The 22653-nt window shown below is 43.8% G+C and overlaps 1 protein-coding gene across 1 annotated transcript in view; it reads left to right on the top strand.

The window, feature by feature from the left end:
• The first annotated feature begins 998 nt into the window (after positions 1-998).
• Positions 999-22653, top strand: part of LOC110537137 (malignant fibrous histiocytoma-amplified sequence 1 homolog) — a 41271-nt gene continuing 19616 nt past the window's right edge. Inside the window, exon 1 of the mRNA XM_021622938.2 lies at positions 999-4377. Coding sequence (XP_021478613.1) covers positions 1443-4377 — 2935 coding nt within the window. The 5' untranslated portion in view covers positions 999-1442. The remainder of the gene's footprint in view (positions 4378-22653) is intronic.

Below are 22653 nucleotides of genomic sequence, written 5' to 3'. Positions count from 1 at the left end.
TATTATACTGCTTAACTATTGCCTGTTCTGGTTAATAGGAGTTAGTAGTGGGTGATGTTCATTTTTAGCCTGCTTTCTTCACTTTCTGGTATAGTTTAGTTTAAAGGCCTTTGACAGTCCTTGACATGTATTGTCTGTCTGGTTTTTGTTGTGCTGCTTTTTATAATCGATTTGAACTTGGACTCGATATACAGTGCCAATTGATCGATGGATAAGGACAATTGTTATACACACTAGCATAACATTTGCATTAAATATTTCAATGTACAATTGGTACAACCCCTAACATTTCTAACACGTATGTGCTTCATTGCATCAGGTTCAAGAGAATTGGTTTTGTACATAACAAAAAGGACTAATCAAATTTCTACCATAAGCGGTAAATCTAGGATTTCTAGTTAAATGAAATGCATTTCAACATTCTATACAATATGGTGACGTAATGGTTTTGCTAAACCCGGTGCAGTCGCGTAATAGCCATTAGATGGAGACAAAGCAGATAACGCGCCGAAAGAACACGCACTGTTTCCCATCAAGAGAAAGTGGTACGTGTTTTGTATTTGTCCCAGTGAGTCATGTTTGCAACATGTACATTTCAATGTCTGCTACTGAAAATAACCTTTTCGCAGAGAGATATTTTTTTATCTTCCGCAATAACATATCTGGTATTCGATCGAAATAGCATTGCAGAAACTACATTCTTTATACTCTGGATATAAAATTGTTTTATAAGAAAAATACCAATCTGACCAGAATTATTATGGAAAAATTAGCTTAATATAGAATAATACATGTAACTTTCTCAACTCAATGGGTGTGGAAAATAGATGTAAAAAGGTGATCTAAATAAAAAGGAAAACACCTCTCGCTCTAGACAAAAGACATATTCCTTTATTTAATCTTATAAATGTTCTTGCCTAGCAATAACAATACATTGTCATCATGGGCTGTCAATCGAGAACTAAACCAAGTAGGCAAAAAAATCTGACGCAGTGTTAATCTAGGCGTTGCTGCTGTTTCACTCCCCCTTGAGCAGTAAGGACTAGTTTGCGAGAGATCACAGGCAGAGAGATGAGCGAGGCACAGGGATGAGACATTGGCCGCTGTTTGATTTCATGCTATTTTTTTTGATAATAGGACGCGATTGGATGCCACGATACTAGAGAATGTGCTGGCGAGGCCAGCTCAACCGCCCGTGTTCTAAAATGGATTTGAAATTGCGGTAGGTTTCCCTGTTCATTGTGCGGTCCGCGGCCGTAGATAACGATGCGTGAAGCACTGCTGGCCAAGTCCAGTATTGATTCGATTGAAAAGCATGATGTTTTCTTGTTCTTGCTCGAAATGGAATTACTGTCGTTTTCTCTGTTGTTTGGATTGTTCATGATAAGAACACTAATCGATGACACAAGGGCACCTAGACCACCATATTGCCAGGATAATTGATGATTCCTCCCAATGAAAACAAGGTGTCGGTCTGCAAAACCATGGGGGACAAGGATAACAATCTCAAAACGGCTAAATTGTGGAGAGATGCTGCTCTCCGCTCTAGGAAGCTGCGAAGCAACCAGCGACAGCTCACCCTCTGCTCCCAAAACAGGGAGAAGATCATTCTACCTGAAAATATAAGCGATATAGAGGTACTCAATCTGGGCAATAACTCGCTGCACGAGCTACCAGAAGGATTGGGGGCAACCCTCACAAACCTGCGTAGCCTTGTCCTCCGCAGGAACAAATTTGTCACAGTTCCTTTTGTGGTGTTTGAACTGGGTCCTCTTGTGGAACTGGACATGAGCCACAACTGCTTGGGCCACTTCTCTGAGGACATAGGCCTGCTGAAGGGGCTGAAAAAGCTCTGCATCAGTCACAACAACATCCAGTACCTGCCATCACAGATTGGGGCACTGCATTGTTTAGAGGAGCTGGACATAAGCTTCAATGACATATGTGATTTCCCCAGGTCCTTCTCACAGCTCAAGAGGCTCCGTTCTCTGGATGCTGATCACAACAAGCTGAACCAGTTTCCCCCAGAGATTCTTGCCCTCAGTGACATGGAGGAGCTCGACTGCTCTGGGAATACGTTTGCGTGTCTACCAGAGGACATCACTAAGCTGCAGTCCATCAAGAACCTGTGGCTCAGCAGCATTCACATCTCCACGTTACCAGATACGTTCTGTCACCTGCACAACCTAGAGAGCCTGATGCTGGACAGTAACAACCTCACAGCTCTGCCTCATTCCTTTGGCAACCTGCAGAGACTTAAAATGGTCAATCTATCGTCTAATGAGCTTGAGGAGTTTCCTCAGGTTATCCTAAACATCACAGGACTAGAAGAGCTTTACCTGAGTAGAAATAAACTGTCTTTTGTTCCAGAGGAGATAGGCCAGCTGCGTAGGCTGGCAAACCTCTGGTTAGACAATAATAACATTACTTATCTGCCCGACTCCATTGTGGAGCTAAATAGATTGGAGGAGCTTGTTTTACAGGGTAACCAAATAGCCATACTTCCAGATAACTTTGGAAAACTTTCCAATGTAAACATTTGGAAAGTGAAGGATAACCCCCTCATCCAGCCTCCCTATGAGGTCTGTATGAAGGGGATCCCCTACATCGGTGCTTATCAAAAGGAACTCGCACATTCCCAGCTGGCTGTGAAGCCCAGGTTAAAACTGGTCCTGATGGGAATGAAAAACGCTGGGAAAACACAGCTCAGGCAGAGTGTTGTGAGTGAGCAGCAGGATGCCAACTCTGCTCGGGGAAACAAAGGGGTTGATGTGACTAACTGGGTAGCGGACGCCGATCGCAGTCTTACATTTTTAGTGTATGACCTGTCAGGGAAGCCAAACTATGACCTCATCAAACCTTTTTTTCTCTCACCTGGTGCTCTGTACATCCTCGTTGTGAATCTGAAAACATACTCACCCAAGAACTTTTACCCCCACGTGGGCTACTTCCTCCATCTCCTCAATGCCAAAGTGCCCCACGCTGTGGTCTGCATGGTGGGCACGCACAGAGACCTGTGTGGAGACATGGAGGTGGAGGGGAAGAACCTTGATATCCACAGACAGATTTCCCTGCAGGAGAAGTGGGACACCCATTGCCTGCGGAGCCTTGCCCACCAGGTGGACCAGGCCCTGGAGCAGGGCTACAACGTCCGCACCTCCAGCCCTCACATCCTCTTCTACGGCGTCACAGACAAGAACCTGAGACGGAAGAAAGCCCAGCTGCAGTACATGCTGAACCACAGGCTACAGATCCTGTCCCCTGTCCTGTGTGTCAGCTGCACAGAGAGCCAGATAAATATCCAGAGGCTGAGGGAGAAGCTCATGTCAGTGGCTGACCATCGCGACATCTTCCCCAACCTCCACCGCGTGCTGCCCAAGTCCTGGCAGATGCTGGAGGAGCTGCACTTTAAGCCCCAGGACCTGTGGCTCTCGTGGTGGGACTCGGCCCGTTTGGGCCTCCAGGCTGGGCTCACGGAGGACCGCCTGCAGAGTGCCCTGTCCTACCTACACGAGAGTGGGAAGCTACTCTACTTCGAGGACAGCCGGACACTAAAGGAGTATGTCTTTCACAACCTGCCACGCTTCATTGCCATCCTCAATGTCTTCTTCCAGAGGGATGAGTCCACACTGCTGGAGAGACTACTGTCGGACAGTGAGAAGGGGGACAAGAGGAGGACCAGTGTAGTTATAGATGGGGAGAAGGGAGAGAACCTTAGGGCTACCCATCTACAGCACCAAGTGGAGGGCTTCCTCAGCCACGGCCTCCTGCCTTCTAACATCATCCGGCTGCTCCTGAGACCTCTCATCCAAACCCAGCAGGACCTCCACCTCATCATGGAGCTGCTAGAGAAGATGGGGGTCTGCTACTGCATTAACAAGCCCCGCAGCAAGCCTCTGAACGGGGCCACCGTCTGGTACAAGTTCCCCAGCTATGTCAGCAATGAGGAGCCCCATGCCGAGGCCTGGGTGAACGGCAGCTCAGTGGCTGCTAGTCAGTTCTTCTCTGTGGAGCAGCTGCAGATTGAATACAGCTTCCCCTTTCTCTTCCCTCCTGGACTGTTTGCACGCTACAGTGTGCAGATCAACAGCCATGTGGTTCAGCGGTCAGACGGGAGGCACCAGATCTTTGCCTATCGCGGTAAAGTGCCTGTGGTGGTCAGTTACCAGCCGGCTCGGGGCAGGCTGCAGGCCGAGTCACTGTCCATAGCCAGCCATGCCTCCCTGCCAAATATCTGGACTGCTTGGCAAGCGATAATCCCACTGGTTGAGGAGCTGAATGTCCTTCTGCAGGAGTGGCCCGGGCTCTACTACACTGTTCATGTACTGTGTTCCAAGTGCCTCAAGAGAGGGTCACCCAACCCACACACCTTTCCGGGTAAATATGCTGTCCCTTCTATTTCTGACCCCCCCACCCCTCAGTTACCAGGGGTTTAGAATCATGGCATTATGGAAATATCTCATGGAAGGGACATCTGATACATTTTATTGGATGAAGGGGAATAATTAAATGCTAATAACAATGTTTCTTCCTATTATAAATGTCTAAAAACAATCTCTCGAGCTTTGATTGAGAAAGAGAAAACCATAATGTACATTCATGCACTGCCCTTGTTCTATATTCAAAAGAAATATGGGTTTATTGCTGTGGGTGAGAAGATAACTCTTTAGGTTGAAGTTCTATCAGTCAGTGGGGATGGAGGCTAAACAAGATGAGGTGGGTTCCAAGCCCCACCTCAGAGACAGAAATTGGCCTAGTAGCTGTCTGTTCTGGGCCTCCTGCTGAGATCATGGACAAGTTCTGACATGGCTGTGTAGACTGAGAGTTGCCATGGCAATGCAACTGCCTTTGTTTTCTTATAATGTGACTAGAGTACAATAGATCATACAGCATAAGCAAGCCCATAGTCCGCTCTTTGTTATGATATGATGCCATCCTGACATCCGTAGGTGTGTGTACGCACATATGGCAAAATCAGTAAAGATTTCCCTATTTGTGCTGTCAGTGGGAACATTGTGTACATTGTCTCATTACTATTATGATAATTTTGCTGTGATATCATCATATTACCTCCTCAGTGTGAATAGAGTACCTACTCCTTTTCCTCCCCCTATGTTATGACAAAGTCTGTCTGACTCTGAGATAATCTTTTTAAAATGTCTTTCCATTTTAAATAGGCCTTTTCACGCTGCAGATCTTGTTTGTATCTTGTGCTGAAGCAGTCTAGTGCTGGAGCTATGCGCCAACCAGGATTGTTGAGATCTCGTAATTTAGGTGTGGCCCTGAATTGAGCAGGCACAAGAATGACAGCTGGGTTTCTGCCAGCTGGATGGGTAGCTGTATCCACCCTATTCCCTGGCCTTCGTCTTATTTCTTCCTCATTTTCCCTGTGTCAGCTCCCCACATACTCTCGTTTTCACGCTCCGCTCCCCTCATCCACCTCGCTGGTCCAGAGAGCGCTTTGGCGGTCTTTGTGGATTAGTTCACGTCTGTGCCGTTGCTGGTTTGAATCATTAGACACGAGGCAGTGCTTTTTCAGAGCTCTTCCACTGGCATGCCTGGGCTTCCGGAGCAACTGTCAGTCTGACTGGTTTGGGAGCCGGGACACAGACCAGCCCCTACTATACTAATACACTGGAGCTTAGCTAGGCACATAAACTGGCTGGTAGATCAAAGTGAGGCAGTTCTCTGGCAGATACAGTATATGACATCTAGTCTAACTAGAAGAGGAGACATGGGAGGAAAATACAACACATTGTGCTTGTATGCCCTTGTAGTTTGCCACATTTCACAACATATACTGAGTATACAAAACATTAAGAACACCTGCTCATTCCATGACAGACTGACCAGGTGAATCCAGGTGAAAGCTATGATCCCTTGATGTCACTTGTTAAATCCACTTCAATCAGTGTAGATGAAGGGGAGGAGACAGGTTAAAGAAGGATTTCTAAGACAATTGAGACAGTTTATGTATGTGTGCCATTCAGAGGGTGAAGGGGCAAGACAAAATATTTGTGCCTTTGAACAGGGTATGGTAGATGTTACATTCCCCAGCAAGAAAACCAAAAGTGTCACTCAAACAGAAGAGGTAATTAACTAAGAGTCACTGACCAACAACCAAACAGGTGGGGTTTTAAAAGGGGTTCTGAAAGATACTCATGGGGGTGTCCACTGAAAGTTGACTAGCAACAATGAGCACCCACTAAATTTGCCCAAGAAGAGCAAAATAAAAACCCCACACCAAACTTAAAGACAGGAAGATAAATTATTGTTTGTCTAGCAATAAGAATAGGGAAAGCCAACTAAAGGTTTTAACCCTCAGTCTCTCAAGACAACTGTAGCACTGGGCCAGCCACTCTTAAATTGCACCTGGACCAGCACAGGTGAAACACCTTCCCTCTAATGAGATGAGCAACCAGCACAGGTGTACTATAGACTGACTAACGAGGTGACACCAATCAGTGCATTTGACGTGCTAACTTCCAACCTGCAAGTATAAAATGGAAAAACCAAGGCCTGTAACATAGGTGCTGGTTTGTGTCAAGAACTGCAACACTGCTGGGTTTTTCACACTCAACAGTGTATCAAGAATGGTCCACCACCCAAAGGACATCCAGCCAACTTGACACAACTGTGGGAAGCATTGGAGTCAACATGGACCAGCATCCCTGTGGAACGTTTTTGTCACCTTGTAGAGTCAAAAGGCGTGGACAATTCAATATTAGGAAGGTGTTCCAAATATTTTATATATTCAGAGTAGACAGTAAGTTTAGCAAGATGATTGTCAACTGTTTTGGTGTACTAAACAGTTGCTTTTAATTTTAACTGTGTAGTAACTAGATGGCTTTGCTCATGTAAATGTACCACATTTCATGGCATGAATCGTTGTAATTTCTGCTAGATAGGAGGTAGTTACTTCACCACAATCTAGTCTTTCTGCTTGGCTAATGAAGTAAGGCTGGATGTGCTATCATACGCTGATGGTTTGGCTTGAGCTGAAAATAACTGTTTCTTTAGTGTCTGGACCAGAGAAAAACAACCCTGCCGTTATTTGGAAGGGTCAAAGCATTTCCTCTACTTTGTCGGCAACACATTTTTGCGAGGCAGCAATGTTATGGCATCTGATCTCTCATAAAGTTGAATGTTTATTCTTCTACAGTACAACTGCAACTTCCTCTACATTCTCTCTGTGCCAACTTCCATCCACACCAAGGCCTTCAACTGTCAATCTGGATACTTGGGAGACTTTGACCCAGTGAATGGGGTGGGAGAAGGAACAAAGGGAGGTGAATGTTTTGTTGATGGAGTGGGGGGTGTAATGTGTTACAGGTTAGTGATTGGAATTCTAGGAATTGATCTTTAGCACTGTAGCCTACTCCCGACCCTCACCAACTGTAAGCTTCATAATTTAGACTGGCCAATATCTGAACTTGAACAACTGGAAGGGTGGACAGAGCTTCAAATATATGACGTGAATTTATTGTAAATTGGAAAAAGGGTATAGATTGTCTTCAATCCTTACAATGTTAGCATTCATTTAGAATGTTGCCATAATATTCATCAATGTATTCTAAATGAAGATCCCTCACTGATTCTCCCTTGGTTTTACGAGGGAGTTTGTTTTCATTGAGGTCCTAAGCCCTGGTATAGGTGGTAACCATAGAGATGTCCATTGTATTATTCTAATTCCTAATTCTATGGTGGTAAAATCCTCCCTTGAGTGTTATCCTAGAGAGTTTAATGAGGGATTTATCCTAGATTTGCGTTGCGACAGGATGTGCTCGTCTGTTTGGCAGCTCCCTGAAGCACTTGGAATGCCCCACCCCCACCACTGTTCCCATGGTGTGTGTGTGTGTGTCAAGACCAGGTTAAGCAGAAGCAAACAGTGACTCAAGTACTTACTTTTGCAGGTGACTGGCTCTCAGCTGCACCTGTCTATCGCCACGGACTGTGCCCTGTTAATTGGAGCAACTCAATGGTTGCTGTTAGATTTCTCTCATGCATGCTGTCTGATGATTTCAGTTCCTTTAGAATGTGATGTGTGTCCCTTTGCCCCTGCTTTGTTCCCGTAAAGACATTTAAATTGACTACCTTTTCCACAACCTATTTGTCCTCTGTTTAGCTGCACAGCTTTTTATCTGTTATTATATAGACATGTTTTTGGCTGCTGCTGCTTGTTGATTCACTTTTAGGGCTCCTCTCTCTGTTTGACTGAACATGGCAGGCTCTTGAATACACTCATTCTTCTGTGAAATCTTTAAAGACCTCTATTGCAATAACCTTTACTTGCATCTGTTTCCTGCTAAATCTCTGAATCAAAGGCATACATTCCTGTTTCTATTCATGACCTGATCTGCCTCTGTATGGCTGGAAAAAGTCTCAGCTATGCAGATCACTTTTCCACCTACATGATGTAACTTCTCCAACCTTATGGTGTGTGTGTGTGTTAACATATGTTTGTTGTGTAAGCGAGAGAGAGTCTGTGCTTGTGACTGTGTGACTGCATTTGTTAAATTACAGAATGAGGGTTGTAAGTGAGTAGTGGTCCTGTGTAGCTCTGTTGGTAGATCATGGCTCTTGCAATGCTAGGGTTATGGGTTTGATTCCCACAGGGGACCAGTATGAAAATATATGGACTCACTACTTTAAGTCATTCTGCTAAATTCCTTAATTACTTCCACACACATCAAGATTGGTTCATTGCTGATCTGACAGTTAATAACAGTTATCGTGAACTGAAAGGATGTGATAGACTGTTCAAATAGCCCTAGTTTTGGTGGAATTGTCATTGACCTCCACCTGGGGGATTTCATGGGAAAAACAGTCCTGCTTGTTTATGAAGGTCATTTGGTGAGTTCTTTCTGGTGAGCAACTCCTGTGTCAGACCAGATGTAGATTTGGTCACTGGTGCTATATATGTTTGTAGGTTATTGGAACAGTGGATATTTTGGTCCCATTGCATACCTTGAGCTTAACAATGTTGCTGTGTTTTGAACTGGGTGTTGTAGACCTACAGACAGACTGATTTGAAAAGGTTCAGCTTCAGACCCGACATTGGGCTAGTTTGTATATAGGATCCCCTAGACCTGTTTTGTTAAGTCATCACCCTGTTGCATCATTCAGGGTCATTCATGTGATGCTGGTGTTGAGTACAGCATCCACATGGGGTTAACCTGAGGACAAGGGTGTCCATTATGAAATCGTGGCACCCGGACATTCGACCCGCAACATTTTAATTTACCAGACATTTGAGAAATGTATCAGACCCATATGCATTGGGTGCATAAATGATTATGGCATCCACCCATGGTGCTCAGAATAACAAAAATCACATTTTGAATTATGGTAATTCATCTTAACAGAACATGCAAGTCGAGGATGTAACAAAGTGCGTCCGTTTTACTGAATTCTGATGCGGACTTCGAAAATGTTAGCTTTGAAAATGTTTGCGTAACTGTCCACATTTACTTTCCCTCGGTCAACAACATGAGTAATGAACAACAAAATCACTAGCCTACATTAATCTCCCACAGTAGAAAAGGTGACCTATTCTATTGGTCAGCTTGTCGAGAAAGAAATAGCCTATTCCAGACAGACTCTGGGACAGTTGTGGGACGATAGAACCTAAATTCATACAACCAGTAGGCCTAGGCTACATAAAAAAAGTTAAAAAGTCAACCGATCAGTCAACCGATGCAACCGATCAGAACATTTAGCTTAAAATGTTGATAAACTATTAGTTCTTCACATTATAAGCGCAGCAATGCTCACAAGGCCATAGTCTACATGCAAATGTTAGTTTAATAATACAATTAGCAGGAAAACACTGGTGTCAAAGTACATGAGAGAAATAGGTTACTGATGAAGCCTGCCTTTGCATTTCAATGGCGATTTGGAAGGGTGCTTCAGTTATTCTACCGGTTGAGAAATGGGCCTAAAAGTAATATCTCTTTTTAATCGTGGCCATCAAAACTATTTTTAACACACGATTGCAGTTTTAGAATTGTTGTGCAATGATTGGGTTCATAAAAATGCTGTCAGACAGATTTACCGCTCAAAGGCGCTGTATCTTTATGCTGTGTATGTGTGAAAAGTTGCATAACAAATATATACACACGCAGCAATTTAATTCCACTAAATTATACAAATGAACCCATAGACCGATAAGTATGACTGGTTAAATATACGTATTTCCAGCAATGAATAGGCAAAAAAACATTATTTCTCAAAGGGAAAATTGATCGGTGGAAGTTTTATTTATCGGCTTTTCAAAAAATAAAATAACGGAAACCCTGCTGAGGACATGCCCTGGGGCTTTGCTGGAGGTACGGTATATGTTTCTGAAAAACCGAGCAGATCAAAGTGTGTGTGTGTGTGTGCAGATATCCGAGCTGCCGTCAGTCGACCCTGAGTGGGAGACGTGTGAGAAACCAGAACCTGATCTCTGGCTGGACGCCCACGGTCTGCCCTTTTCCAGTACAATACCACAACCTGCTCACTGCCTGGCCAACTGCTTAGTACTCTAAGAATAGCTGTACAGTAACATTACAACAAATATATTTGGCCCGCTGGCCTATCAGCTTGACAACCTGTGAACTACTTAGCATAAATGGTGCAATTACATCCCAAGATGTTAAACAACATAGATGCATTTCATTGGTTGTGGAACGGTGTACATGGTGTATTTTCTTACATATCACTGTTGCTTTTTAAAAAAAAGTGCAACTTCAAAGTAGGATATGTAAGAGGTTGGTCTTTTGGGTAGAACAACTCTTTTGAAATCATATTTATGTCCTTGTCCTTTTTACTTTGGTTACCAGGTTGAAGTATAGCCTACAGTTGAGGGGCAGGGATCCAGGTGAATCCTTGAGCACTTTCCTCTCTTTGACTCACTACCGCTGAGCAAGCCCCTCTAATCCAGTTAGGAGATCTGATAGGATTAGGCCGCTAGTGAGAAGTGTCCTGCAGGTGACTGGCCAAGAAGGCAAAGGTGAGATGGTTAGATAATCACAGAAAACACACTCACAGTCACATAGAAACAATCACACACGTACACACACAGAAACAAACACAAAAGCCATTTACCCTAAAGCTATTTACATAGTGTAGCCTCACAGCCTCCTCCTCCCACACCTTTAGTGGTATAATAGTTAGACAGTTTTTCCTGTTTAATTGCTGCACTCTTTTGTATTATGAAAGAGATGCGATTGGCTGAAAGACTTGAGGCTGCCTGCCCAGTAACGATGGTATGAAGACAACTCCGTTCACTGGAACATTTGTTTGGACACTATTTTAGTTTAATTCTGACCTGAAACCTTTTTTTGTTGAAGTGAATATGAAAACTGGAGTCTTTTTACTGTGGAAGAGCTAGCCGTTTTCTGAGTATGAATAGCGCGGAGTCATACATGCCCCTAGGGCTCCCTGCTTGCCAGTTATTACAGTCTTAGTATATCTTCTTCCTTCCATCTAGGAGCATAGATCAGTCATACAGTCATCATGTATTGTTTTCTCACCACATGGCAAACATTTTAATTGGGCTTCTTACAGGTTCCGTACATCCCCTGGGGAATATCCTTAAAAAGCTTAGGCCAACTTAAGATAACTTGGTGTGCTTTACCCCAGGAGCCATAGAAGACTGTGTCTCATTTTATGGGTGTGTGATGCCAATGTAACCAAAGGCCTCCAAGAGAAAGTAAGACAAGTCACAACATTTATACCTGTCACAGGAATCACAGAGAAGATGTCAGGATCGGCTAAGTTTTATTGTTTGTAAATTGAGCAAACCACATTTAGAAATCTTGAGGAATATGTAGCTGTCAGTACCAGTAGCTTTATTGATTACATGGATTGGCAATACAGAGAGTATTAATGAGGCAAAAGTTGAAATCCTGTCTGTCAGTCTCTTGCAAGCTCTTGAGCTGGGACTTCCCGGCCGGTTATGACTGAGTGTTTTACCAATAAAAACATTCTGCTGGTGGAAGTGCTGGGAAATGACACAGCTCAGACACTCTGGCCAAGGACTGATTGCAGGGTCAGGAGGAGACAGACTCCAGGCTGGGGATGATTGTTGCCACACAGTAACTGCCAAGCACAAGGAACTCTGGCAGAATGAGCCAGAATCTCACAACTAAAGTAAAGTTGTTTTCGGGAAAGTTCCATGGACTGGAGATCTGAGAGTTCACAGACTAGACTACAAATACACATGAAGTGAAGAGTATTGATTAATACTAACTTGGTATGCTGCTGAAGGGCCTACATGAATGTTCAGTTATATCTAGTGAATGTGGGTCAATCACTTCTGTTGAGGCAGAGACATAAAGGTTGCCAAAATAAAGGAAAGGGAAAAGTATACCTGGTCAGTTGTACAACCAAATGCATTCAACCGAAATGTGTCTTCCGCATAACCTCTTGGTGTTGGGGAGCGGCATTTTAATTTTTGGATGAAAAACGTTCCCGTTTTAAACAAGATATTTTGTCACGAAAGGATGCTCGACTATGCATATAATTGACAGCTTTGGGAAGAAAACACTCTGACGTTTCCAAAACTGCAAAGATATTGTCTGTGAGTGCCACAGAACTGATGTTACAGGCAAAACCCAGATAAAAATCCAACCAGGAAGTGCCGCATTTTTTGAAACCGCCTCATGCCAATGACTCCTTATATGGCTGTGAATGAGCTACGAATGAGCTTACGTTTTCCACGTATTCCCCAAGGTGTCTACAGCATTGTGACATCTTTTTACGCATTTCCATTGAAGAATAGCCATAAGGGACCATATTTAGCAAGTGGTCACATGGTGTCTCCCGCAGAAAATCTTGCGTAAAATACTGAGGTAGCCATTTTTCCAATCACTTCTTATGAGAAACCAATTGCCTCGACGGATATATTATTGAATATATATGTTTAAAACACCTTGAGGATTGATCCTAAACAACGTTTGCCGTGTTTCTGTCGATATTATGGAGCTAATTTGGAAAAAAGTTTGGCGTTGTAGTGGTAGCATTTTCCAGTCGATTTCTCAGCCAAGCATGATGAACAAACGGGAGCTATTTCGCCTACAAAAATAATATTTTGGTAAAAAAGGAACATTTGCTATCTAACTGGGAGTCTCCTGAGTGAAAACATCCGAAGTTCTTCAAAGGTAAATGATTTAATTTGGTTGCTTTTCTTATTTTCGTGAAAATGTTGCCTGCTGCCAGCAGAGCCTAGCATAGCATTATGCCATGATAAACTTACACAAATGCTTGTCTAGCGTTGGCTGTAATGTATATTTTGAAAATCTGAGATGACAGTGTGATTAACAAAAGGCTAAGCTTGTGTTTGAATATATTTCATTTGCGATTTTCATGAATAGAAACGTTTCTAGGGGTATTTATGTCCGCTGCGTGATGCTAATTCGTTTGAGGCTATGATTACGCTCCCGGATCCGGGATTGCTAGTTTAACCAACCCCTCTGAATCACCAAACTAGTGATTAATATAACTAGTCTTAATAGGGCGTTGGGCCACCACAAGCCAGAACAGCTTCAATGCACCTTGGTATAGATTCTACAAGTGTCTGGAAGTCTATTGGAGGGATTGGACACCATTCTTCCACAAGACAAGTCACAACATTCGTTTTTTGTTGTTGATGATGGTGGAAAGCGCTGTCTCAGGCACCGCTCCAGAATCTCCCATGCATTCAAATGGGGTGGGATCTGGTCACCGAGACAATGTCAACCATATGCCATATATGGTTGACATTGTTTTCATGCTCATCAAATCATTCAGTGACCACTCGTGCCCTATGGATGGGGGCAATGTCCTTCTATGGGGACATAGCCATTGTAGCCAAAATAATGGCCTGCCTAGCATTTTTATACATGACCCTAAGCATGATGGGATGTTAATTGCTTAATTACCTCAGGAACCACACAGGTGTGGAAGCACCTGCTTTCAATATACTTTGTATCCCTCATTTATTTGTGTTTCCATTATTTTGGCAGTTACCTGTAGCCATCATATTAGTGGCAGAAAACCTGGGGGAGGTTCTGTATTGATGGAGAGGTTCAGATGTTTTGAGTTTCCTGGCTCGGGGACAAGCCTGGAAGTGAAAAGGACAGAGCTCATATTTCCCCTCGTACCGATGTGCTGCTGTGACCTTCTGAGTTGTCTTTCTCTGTTGTGTGTGTTTGTGTATGTCTGTGTGTGACATGAATGAGCTGTTGACATGAAAGAAGATTAGGCTGTTTTGCTTTGTTTTTAACTCTGTAGCCATCATATGGGTAATGGTCTTATGGACATCTCTCAGTAAATATGGTCCTCTGATGACCTTACATAGAGTTAAATAGGGCAGCATAGGTGTACCTACTAAGATTGCCTTCCTGTACAGCTCAGGCTGAAATGTTCTTATTTTCTACCTGTAAAGTATATCTCATTCATGCTATAGCTAGGAGCTAAATATCTGACTGAGAGACTGAGGAATTACTCCTGTCCTCTCAACCACACACGGACACTGAATGACACAGCTTAGGTAGATGAGATACCAGTGAGCTAAATTAGTTCTGGGAGTTGCTGCAGGATTTGGATGGTTTAGTCTGCTCTAAATGTTGTTTTTCATATTTTCTACTTGTTTTTTTATTTTGCTGTATGAAATCTGCCTGAAGTTGAACGCAGTAAGCCTGTCTGCTGCATTATCTCTCAGACGTGGCTGAGACGGTGGTCGTGGGGGTGGAATTGGTTCACAGCTTCTATTCTGTAGGACCACAGAGGCAATGATGTCAATGGTCACCTGGGAGCCTGACCTCATCACATAGGCAGTACACCAATGGGGTGGGTGGAGACATGATGTCTGAGGTGAAAGAGGTGAATAAAGGATTCTTCTAAACAAGATTGGCTTACATACATCTCCCAGATGGACAAAAAAGGCAATTTTCTATCTACTATATCAAATACTGTTGTTTTTCTATGGCTGAGTCAGTATATTGTGATAAAGTCTTTGCATAGACTCTTGAAATGTTTGGCCATTAAAAGTCTAGATTTTTTTTCTTGATTTAGTCTGTCAAGATGCATTTTCTGAAATAAGAATACAAAATAATAACTTGACTTAATTTACTTGCTATGTTGCTGTGATTACTGTGTATTCCTCCCAGAACACATCTACAGTACTCAAATAAAATCTAATTTTATTTATCACATACACATGGTTAGCAGATGTTAATGCGAGTGTAGCGAAATGCTGCTGGGCTGAAAATGGTCTGGAGTGGACTGTTATAGTGTACAGCCAAGAGGCTGGCTAGAGTTTGAAACCACATGTATACTAAACACTGGCCTTACAACCACAGCGACACTGCTGCTAAATGCTCGTCCCACCACTGCAGCTACTGAACGCTTGCGTTGTTACCACAGAGGCACTGCCACAGTTTCTAGTCAATAGAGTTATTTTCGTCCACAATCCTGTGCGAAGATAGTGGTGTTGCTGTATTCATAATCAATGGGTTCTTGAAGCCTGGTTGCCAGCCTTCGTTTTGTGTTATGAATGATATCAAATCCCTTTCAACATGGGTTTCCCCCTTTGCCCACTAGCATCAGTTAAAATCCTGAATGTGTTGAATGAATATGAAATGAACAAAGCCATCAAGGCTAAAACTTTGAGTTTTCCTAGAAGTTCTTATTTGAATTTGTCAGGCCATTGTCTACCTTGAAAGAGAAATGGTGTCTGGAAATTAAATTAGGGCACTCCTGTTTATAGCCCTGCACCTTCAGGCTTTCCTTCCGGTCAGACGTGGTCAGAGATCTAGAACTGATAGTAATAGTGGAAATGGACCATTGGTCAGACAGTCTTGGATGGAGCATGAGCACTAGACCTGAATTGCTGCTTTTGAATATTATTCAGCTGTATAACTTGTGTTGGGCCAGTAAAGTCAAGTGAAGCAGTGTCACGGTGAAGAATAAAGTGTTCAAGATCAGATTGTGTCTTCCTCCATCTTGGCTTGGGCAGAGCCGCTGAGATAGATCCTTGAATTTGAGGATGTGGTGTCAAGGGAAAGGTTGAGGACGTAGAGCTGTGGGGAGGACAAAGGAAGCAGGACTCAGATCAGTTCCTGGCAGATTGCCTTGCCTGGGGTGCGTTTCCTCAAAACCTTCTTCAACACTATTGAACAGACTTTGAGGTACATTTGCACGGGGTGATGGGTGTGGCTTGAAGCAATGAGCAATGATGAATTTAAAGGGCAGTGGCCATGCTGACTGTGTACCCTAACCCACAATAGGACTGGGCGGTATACCGTATTGTAATGAAACAGCAGGGAGCAGGTCTCGAACCCTCGACCTTCGAGCCCGAGGTCCGGCGCGCTATCGACTGTGCCGCAAAAGCATGCTCGTGCGGCAGAGTCGATTTCCGCGCTTATAAACCCAGGGTCATTACAGTATTTTATGATATACCGGTATTGATGCAGGGACCCGGTTTGGGTTTTTACCTTCTATACCGGTATTTGAATGCTTGGTTTGTTTAAATGTGATACTCCATGTGTAATGTCAATTTTTATAGTTTACCTCACTACTTGAGTCACTCTTTCTCTCCGTGCCGCTTTCCACACAGACCTAGCCACGCCCCCTGTCACTCAAGGAGCGCATTTGATGTTCCTCAACCACGAGACACTTGCGTTCAGTCTGCATAGTCAATGCAGCACATGCAACAATGTGGATGACAACAATGCTGTTTTCACTTTGCTTCTTAATATAAATCCCCTAGCGTTCTGTAATGACACTATTAGTTTGTGTTTCTTACATCAGCAAACAGCTAGTCTGTCTTTTCTTAGCAAGTTGCCCTAAATCTTGTGAGACGCTAATTGCTAGCCGCTAATAGCTAGCTAGCGAGCTAATAAATGTACCGAGTAAGAGCAAACGTAGCTAGCTAATGCAACCTGATTATACCAGTGATGGTGTAGACCTATATCAGCATGTTGTTTGTGTAACAGTATCTTCTAAATCAAAGAGGAGTATGCAAAGCAAGAATATGTTAGCTACATGAAGTAGCTAAGTGAAAACATGCAATATAGCCAAAGCTTATAGGGTACCCTAGGAAACACTTATCAACACTTTAGTTCCTACCCTGTCACAATAACTCCTCCCTGGTATTTTAATTAATTGTCATCTCAAATAGCACTGTATTCAAAGTGCCCACTCTTATATTCTAACTATAGAATTAGAATAGTCATTCTGTTTCCTTGATTCCAACAGTTTTTCTCTAATTCGCAAGTCAAATTGCAATTGCAACATTTGGTTAAAAACAAGTCCTAGATTATTTGCCCATATTGTTCAGCCCTACGTGGCAGTGTGGAAATTCTCAATTGAGCAGTGGTGTAAAGTACTTAAGTAAAAATACTTGCAAGTACTACTTAAGTTGTTATTTTTACTTCACTACATTCCTAAAGAAAATACTGTACTTTTTACTCCATACATTTTCCCTGAAACCTAAAAGTACATTTTGAATGCTTAGCAGGACAGGAAAATGGTCCAATTCACACACTTGTCAAGAGAACATCCCTGGTTGTCTACTGCCTCTGATCTGGAGGACTCACTAAACACAAACGCTTTGTTTGTAAATTATGTCTGAGTGTTGGAGTGTGCCCCTGGCTATCTGTAAATAAAGAAATATTTTTGTTTAAATGGTGCCATCTGGTTTGCTTAATATAAGGAATTTGAAATTATTTATACTTTTACTTTTGATACTTAAGAACATTGTATTAATTACATTTACATACTTTTACTCAAGTAGTATTTTACTGGGTGACTTTTACTTGAGTACTTTTCTATTAACGTATCCTTACTTTTACTCAAGTATGACAATGGGGTACTTTTTCCACCACTGCAATTGAGTGCAGGAAATGCAGAAATTATAAAAGTGCTGAAATTTGTATAAAACAATCAGAATGGAGAAAGACTCAATGAAATCACTTAGAATGTATGTGTTGCCACACTAGGATCAGTCACTACTCATAAAGCGAATGTACAATTTTTATTATTCGAAAACAGAAAATACCGTCATACCGTCCAATTTTAAAAAAAATACCGTGATATAATATTTGGCCATATCGCCCAGTCCTAACCCACAACCTAACCCCTCCCCATTTTTTAACTGGTTGTTCAGAACAGCACCGTTTCGGTTTAATTGAACCTTCTACTAGGTTTTTTGTACTGAGTGCAGTCCTCCTGTCTATTACTCAGCTCTGCATGAGAAACGATAAATGAATCCACTTTAAACCAAACCAGTCAGTGTATATATTTGTGTGTTTATGTGGTGGGGGGATGGGAAGCATTGCAGAGATGAGCAGGCTGTCTGTTTTAATGACCATAATAACCTAGCTACTGTTAGCTGCTAATTAATACACAGGGCTGTTCAGCAGCATTCCATCCACAGCCTGTTCAAGCCCCCTTCGGACAATGATCCCCTGGAGTGGTAACCCCCCCACCCCCCAGGCATGGACAGCTTTTTTAGGAGCCCTTCTGTTTTATGAACTCCACTGTTGTTGGTTCTACTTTTGGTTGATTTTCACAATTGGCAGATATACAATACACAACCAAAAGTATGTGGACACTTGCTCGTCGAACATCTCATTCCAAAATCATGGGCATTAATATGGTGTTCGTCCCCCCTTAGCTGCTATAACACTCTTATGTGAAGGCTTTCCATTAGATGTTGGAACATTGCTGCAGGGACTTGCTTCCATTCAGCCACAAGAACATTAGTGAGCTCGGGCAGTGATGTTGGCCGATTAGGCCTGGCTCGTAGTCAGCGTTCAAATTCCTCCTAAAGGTGTTTGATGGGGTTGAGGTCAAGGCCCTGTGCAGGCCAGTCAAGTTCTTCCACACCGATCTTGACAAACCATTTCTGTATGGACCTCGCTTTGTTCACGGGGGCATTGTCATCCTGAATCAGGATAAGGCCTTCTCCAAACTGTTTCCACAATGTTGGAAGCACAGAATCTTCTAAAATGTAATTGTATGCTGTAGCCTTAACGTTTCCCTTCACTGGAACTAAGGGGCCTAGTCCGAACCGTGAAAAACAGCCCCTGGTCATTATTTCTCCTCCACCAAACATGCATTGGGGCAGGTAGCGTTTTCCTGGCATCTGTAAAACCCAGATTAGTTAGTTGGACTGTCAGATGGTGAAGCGTGATTTACCTTCCCAGAGAAAGCGTTTCCACTTCTCCAGAGTCCAATGGCGGGGAGCTTTACACCACTCCAACCGACACTTGGTATTGTGCATGGTGATCTTAGTCTTGTGTGCGGCTGCTCGGCCATGGAAACCCATTTCATGAAGCTCCCGACTAACAGTTTTTGTGCTGACGTTACTTCCAGAGCCAGTTTGGAACTCGGTAGTGAGTGTCACGTGTGCTCCCTCTCCGGCCTCTAGGTCACCAGGCTGCTCGTTATTGGGCACACCTGTCACCTTTACACGCACCTGCGCATCATTAGACTCACCTGGACTCCATCACTTCCCTGATTACCTTCCCTATATATGTCACTCCCTTTGGTTCCTTCTCCAGGCATACAATCCAAGATGGCGTAGCAGTCAGACGGCTTTGTCCTGTCCCTTGTATATATCGGTTTACATCTTTTTCTTCACATATCTTTTAAACTATTTTGCTAAACCTCAACATCTAAATACTCTCCTGCAACCCTCCTCACCCAATGTAGCGTGGATCTGCTTTTTTTCTAAAGTATTTATATTTACTTCGGATCTGGAATCCCTCAACTGAAGCTAGCCAGCTAACTACCAGCTATCAGTCAGCAAACCATTGCTCGGAAAGTTCTCGCCAATTCGAACAACATGACTCTAACCAGAGCATAACGGACCTATTATTTTTATCCCAGGATTCCTACCGCAAACTGAACATTTTCATCTGGATCTTCACAACTAGCTAACCGCAATCCCGGATGACTACTCCTGGCTAGCGTTTCCATCCCAGAGCAAGCACCAATTAGCTTGAAGCTAGCCCGGCCAGGGCACCTGTGCTACCACCGACGCATACTCCTGGGCTACAATATCCGGACCCCTTCTACAGCCGGTACGGGGCATGGAACCTCGCAGATCACTTACGACTGGAATACCTACATAATATGCCCGAGGACTCCAACAGGCCCCTCAGGCGCAACGCCTGCTGAAGGCCCATTATGCTAACCAGATAGGCCTGCTAGCTACCTAGAGCTACTTGGAACCCTACTAATTCCACGACTGGTCTATCGGCGTCACCCCCATCACGACGTCCCCCAAAGGCTAACTTTCTAGCCCCTCCTATCTGCATGCTTGCTAACCCGGTCTGCTAACTACTAGCTCGCCGGGCCCGGTCTGCTAACTGCTAGCTTGCCTGCCCGGTCTGCTAACTGCTAGCCCCTGCTAACTGCTTGCTTGCTTGCTAGCCCGGCCTGCTAACTGCTAGCTTGCCCCCGGTCTACTAGTTGCTAGCTTGTTTAGCCCCGGTCCTACTAACTGTTAGCTTGTTAGCATCGGCCTGCTAACTGTCTGAATCGCTGTGTCCCCAGCCAGCCCAACCACTCACTGGACCCATATGTTCACTTGGCTACACATGCCTCTCGCTAATATCAATATGCCTCGTCCATTACTGTCCTGGTTAGTGATTACTGTCTTATTTCACTGTAGAGCCTCTAGCCCTGCTCAATATGCCTTAACCAACCATGTTGTTCCACCTCTTACATGTGCGATGACATCACCAGGTTTAAACATCTCTAGAGACTATATCTCTCTCATCATTACTCAATGCCTAGGTTTACCTCCAATGTACTCACATCCTACCTTACCTACCTTACCTACCACATCTGTACACTATGCCTTCAATCTATGCTATCGTGCCCAGAAACCTGCTCATTTTACTCTGTTCCGAGCGTGCTAGACAGCCAGTTTGTATAGCCTTTAGTCGTACCATTATCCTACTTCTCCTCTGTTCCTCTGGTGATGTGGAGGTTAATCCAGGTCCTGCAGTGCCTAGCTCCACTCCCACCCCCCAGGTGCTCTCATTTGTTGACTTCTGTAAACGTAAAAGCCTTGGTTTCATGCATGTTAACATTAGAAGACTACTCCCTAAGTTTGTTTTACTCACTGCTTTAGCACACTCTGCCAACCCAGATGTCTTAGCCGTATCTGAATCTTGGCTTAGGAAAACCACCAAAAACCCTGAAATCTCCATTGCTAACTATAACGTTTTCCGCCATGATAGAACTGCCAAAGGGGGCGGTGTTGCAATCTACTGCAAAGATGTTCTGTCTTACTATCAAGATCTATACCCAAACAATTTGATCTTCTACTTCTAAAAATGCACCTTTGCAGAAACAAGTCTCTCACTGTTGCCGCTTGCTATAGACATCCCTCTGCCCCCAACTGTGCCATCGATACCATATGTGAATTGATTGCCCCCCATCTAGTAGCACGAACTCAGAAGATAGGTTACCTAAACTGGGACATGCTTAACACCCCGGCCATCCTACAATCTAAGCTTGATGCCCTCAATCTCACACAAATTATCAATTAATCTACCAGGTACAACCCCAAATCAGTAAACACGGGCACCCTCATAGATGTCATCCTAACTAACTCGCCCTCCAAATACACCTCTGCTGTTTTCAATCAAGATCTCAGCAATCACTGCCTTATTGCCTGCATCCGTAATGGGTCTGCGACCAAACGACCACCCCTCATCACTGTCAAACGCTCTCTGAAACACTTCTGCGAGCTGTCCTTTCTAATCGACCTGGCCGGGGTATCCTGGAATGACATTGACCTCATCCCGTCAGTAGATGATGCCTGGCTATTCTTTAAAAGTGCCTTCCTCACCACCAGCATGCCCCTCTCAAAAAATGTAGAACTAGGAATAGATATAGTCCTTGGTTCACTCCCGACCTGTCTGCCCTTGACCAGCACAAAAACATCCTGTGGCGTTCTGCATTAGCATCGAAAAGCCCCCGTGATATGCAACTTTTCAGGGAAGTTAGGAACAAATATACACAGGCAGTTAGAAAAGCTAAGGCAAGCTTTTTCAAACATAAATTTGCATCCTGTAGTACTAACTCAAAAAAGTTCTGGGATACTGTAAAGATACTGTAAAGAATAAGAGCACCTCCGCCCAGCTGCCCACTGCTCTGAGGCTAGGAAACACTGTCACCACCGATAAATCCACAATAATTGAGAATTTCAAGAAGCATTTCTCTACGGCTGGCCATGCTTTCCACATGGCTACCCCTACCCCAGTCAACTGCCCGGCACCCTCCACAGCACCCCGCCAAAGCCCCCACCATTTCTCCTTTACCCAAATCCAGATGGCTGATGTTCTGAAAGAGCTGCAAAATCTGAACCCCTACAAATCAGCCGGGCGAGACAATCTGGACCCCCTCTTTCTAAAATTATCTGCCGAAATTGTTGCAACCCCTATTACTAGCCTGTTCAACCTCTCTTTCGTATCGTCTGAGATTCCCAAAGATTGGAAAGCTGCCGCGGTCATCCCCCTCTTCAAAGAGGGTGACACTCTAGACCAAAACTGCTACAGACCGATGATCTATCCTACCCTGTCTTTCTAAGGTCTTCGAAAGTCAAGTTAACAAACAGATTACTGACCATTTCGAATCCCACCATACTTTCTCTGCTATGCAATCTGG

This window comes from Oncorhynchus mykiss, chromosome 12 (genome assembly GCF_013265735.2).
Source record: "Oncorhynchus mykiss isolate Arlee chromosome 12, USDA_OmykA_1.1, whole genome shotgun sequence".
Classification (NCBI taxonomy): Eukaryota; Metazoa; Chordata; class Actinopteri; order Salmoniformes; family Salmonidae; genus Oncorhynchus; species Oncorhynchus mykiss.
The sequence above is the reverse complement of the archived record's forward strand: the minus strand, read 5'-3'. Positions and strand labels throughout refer to the sequence as shown.